Here is a 2,696-nt window from a genome sequence, read left to right on the forward strand (position 1 = left end):
TAGACCTAGGCCATAGATCTAGAAGAACCTAGTTCTACCCTGAGCCAAGAGGGTGCTGAAAGTTTCCGAAATCACAAAAGAGTTCCCCTACCGGGTCTGTATACTTTGTGACTTTATTCCCGGTTACCGGGTCTGTATACACTCCCTAAAAATAAATCTAGATTTCTAGATCTAGATCTAGATACATCACTCTCCAATTCATATTTTCCACCTATTCTTACTGACCTTAACCCTAACCAAACACTCAAATGAAAAAAACAAACAAACAGTGACAGCGAATGATCGCACTGGCAACATCCCTATCATATCGGTTCATGCATGATCTCTAGATACTCTATCATCACGAACCAACCTTCAATGCGTATTTTTGTTGTGAAGATCTGTGGTAACACTCGTGCACTTTTCCATTTATGCCGAGGCCTAGAACACTTCCCGTCAATCTGTAATCGTCTGAAATCGGGTGTTTCTTTGCTTGCAAAGGTTTCATATATCCTTGTCCCATCATATTTGAAGCGAAAATGTCAACGTCTTTTCAATACACGATTGTGAAATAGTAACACAGCTACCTCACAAACGATGTCACAAGAGCCCAAACCGGATATTTAGACCAGGAAATGACAAATTTCTCTATAATTAGAACGAATACAATTTCTCAACCTTCTTGACGGAAAATAACGGAAAAATCCCAATAGTTAATCTAAATATCAATTATCTTTATAAAATATATTCTATGCCTAGACAATTTACTATTTTTTTATTGTATTTGTTACTGTATTTTGAGGTAGAAAAATGGTTTAGTGTTTAAATAAATAACTTTGTTCTGGAAAGTCTTGTTAAACTTGTTTTAAATGTATGGTATCTTACTTTATCACGGTTTATAATTACACATGCACTGTATAATAATATTATGCGTGTTCCCTCTTGCACATTGAACAGAGTAAAATATATATGTATCCATAAACACTGTTTTGAAAATTACTGTGTTAAATGCATACTGTTACTATTATAGAATTATTATGAAAGTTATCAAAGACATTATATTAGCTTCTTCATAAAATTATGAAGAAGTGATGGCCTACTGCAGTTTAATATTACCAATTACCAACAAAAACACACGTGTCTGTGAGTACGAACGTGTGTGTCTGTGTGTGTGGGTGTGTGTGTGTGTGTGTGTGTGTGTGTGTGTGTGTGTTTGTGTGTGTGTGTTAGTCTCTGTGAGTGCGTGTGTGGACAAAGTGTAAATTAAGAGTATTCTATCAGTAACACACATATTTTCTGTTTGACTTTCACTTGAAACTAGGGCTGTACCCCGGTAGCAAACACGCTCGCGCTCGCAAGACCCTAGTTCAAGTCACAAGCCTCAAATCACTAGGTCAAATCATCAAATCAAATTACCAGCATGATACGTTGAGTCTAGCCTAAGCTTCAAGTGCCCACACCAAATTGCAATCCGCGAAGCCACTCGTGTCTGACCCCCTCTTCCTTCCCCTCCCTGCTAGCAATCCGCGAAACCCGTAATGTCAGAAAGAGAGAGGGGGGAGAGAGAGAGAGAGAGACCCCGCGCACAGTGTCACTGCGCCACAAACTAGTCTGTTCGACTATTCGAAGGCATACGAGCAGCGGACAAGACTCAAATCGCAGCAAAGCAAAGCATTTGGTCCCAAGACCTACTTTGCGTTTCGTATTGCTTTGTGCTAAGGGCTTGCTCTCGTGCCAATAAATCTGCTTTGAGTTTAACTACCGCCCTGGCAAGACAACACGGCTCGTCAGTACAACACCGCTCGTCAGGCAAACACCGCTCGTCTGCACCAAGACGCAAGATCTACCGGTAATCCACCCCGCTCGCGGCGTCAACTCTGAACTCTGGACGTGGAGGAAGCGAGAGGCAGCGCTGGTTTTGGTTCAAGTTCAAGGTGAAGAGGGCTGTAATAGCCTAGTGCAGACCGTTCGCGACCTCGGTGCTTTAAGAGTGAAAATGGGACATCTTCGTAGGCTCACATTTTGTTATGAGCTGTTTTCACTGGTATTAAAAATGGAGATACGTCAAGAAAGCACTGGGGTCGCGGTATGCTACACTATTTAGGGCGCAGAATAAAGATGTGAAACACTTACAAACAATTTTTAACTGACAAAATAAATCAGTATTATTAGCATCCCGTGGCTTGTAATTTAATCACTCGCCTAAACTACACCTCCACTCCCACCCCGACACTTAGAACAAGTTGAAGTTGAAGAGAAAGCATTGGGGAGAGGATGACAATCGTGATTTGGTTTCTGAACAATGTAAAAAAACTTTTGATTTGACTGCTTCCCTGTCAGAAAATCACTGTTAAGGTAAATTATATCACATTGTTAATTACATTGTAGACCTATAACTTTTTTAAAAACATCTTGCTGCACAGTAACTGATATTATGTATGTATTGTGCATGTTCTATCATACAAATATTAAATATGATGTCGAATTACGCCCAGAAAATCAATAAAGCAAAACATAATCCTTCCCCCCACAAATTTTTTATATATTTTAATCAACAAAAAACTGAACCAAACCCCCCCCCCCAAAAAAAAACAAGACAAATAAAACCCTGTCAAACCAGGAGGCGTAAGGGGAGGGGTGGGTTCTACGGAAAGCGCGGGGTGGCCAACACCTCTCGCTTTCCCAGCCATACCACCCCCTCCCCTCCCCAAACAGAG

At 40.7% G+C, this 2,696-nt stretch overlaps 1 protein-coding gene across 1 annotated transcript in view; it reads right to left on the reverse strand.

Moving 5' to 3' along the window:
• The window catches only part of LOC101861689 (MAP kinase-activated protein kinase 2), a 26,027-nt gene extending 25,409 nt beyond the window's left edge, over positions 1-618 (reverse strand). Inside the window, exon 1 of the mRNA XM_005109478.3 lies at positions 353-618. Within this exon, the coding sequence (XP_005109535.1) occupies positions 353-505 (153 nt within the window). The 5' untranslated portion in view covers positions 506-618. The remainder of the gene's footprint in view (positions 1-352) is intronic.
• Positions 619-2,696: the final 2,078 nt, after the last annotated feature.

The sequence above is a fragment of the Aplysia californica genome, unplaced genomic scaffold (assembly GCF_000002075.1).
Source record: "Aplysia californica isolate F4 #8 unplaced genomic scaffold, AplCal3.0 scaffold00782, whole genome shotgun sequence".
In the NCBI taxonomy this organism is placed as follows: Eukaryota; Metazoa; Mollusca; class Gastropoda; order Aplysiida; family Aplysiidae; genus Aplysia; species Aplysia californica.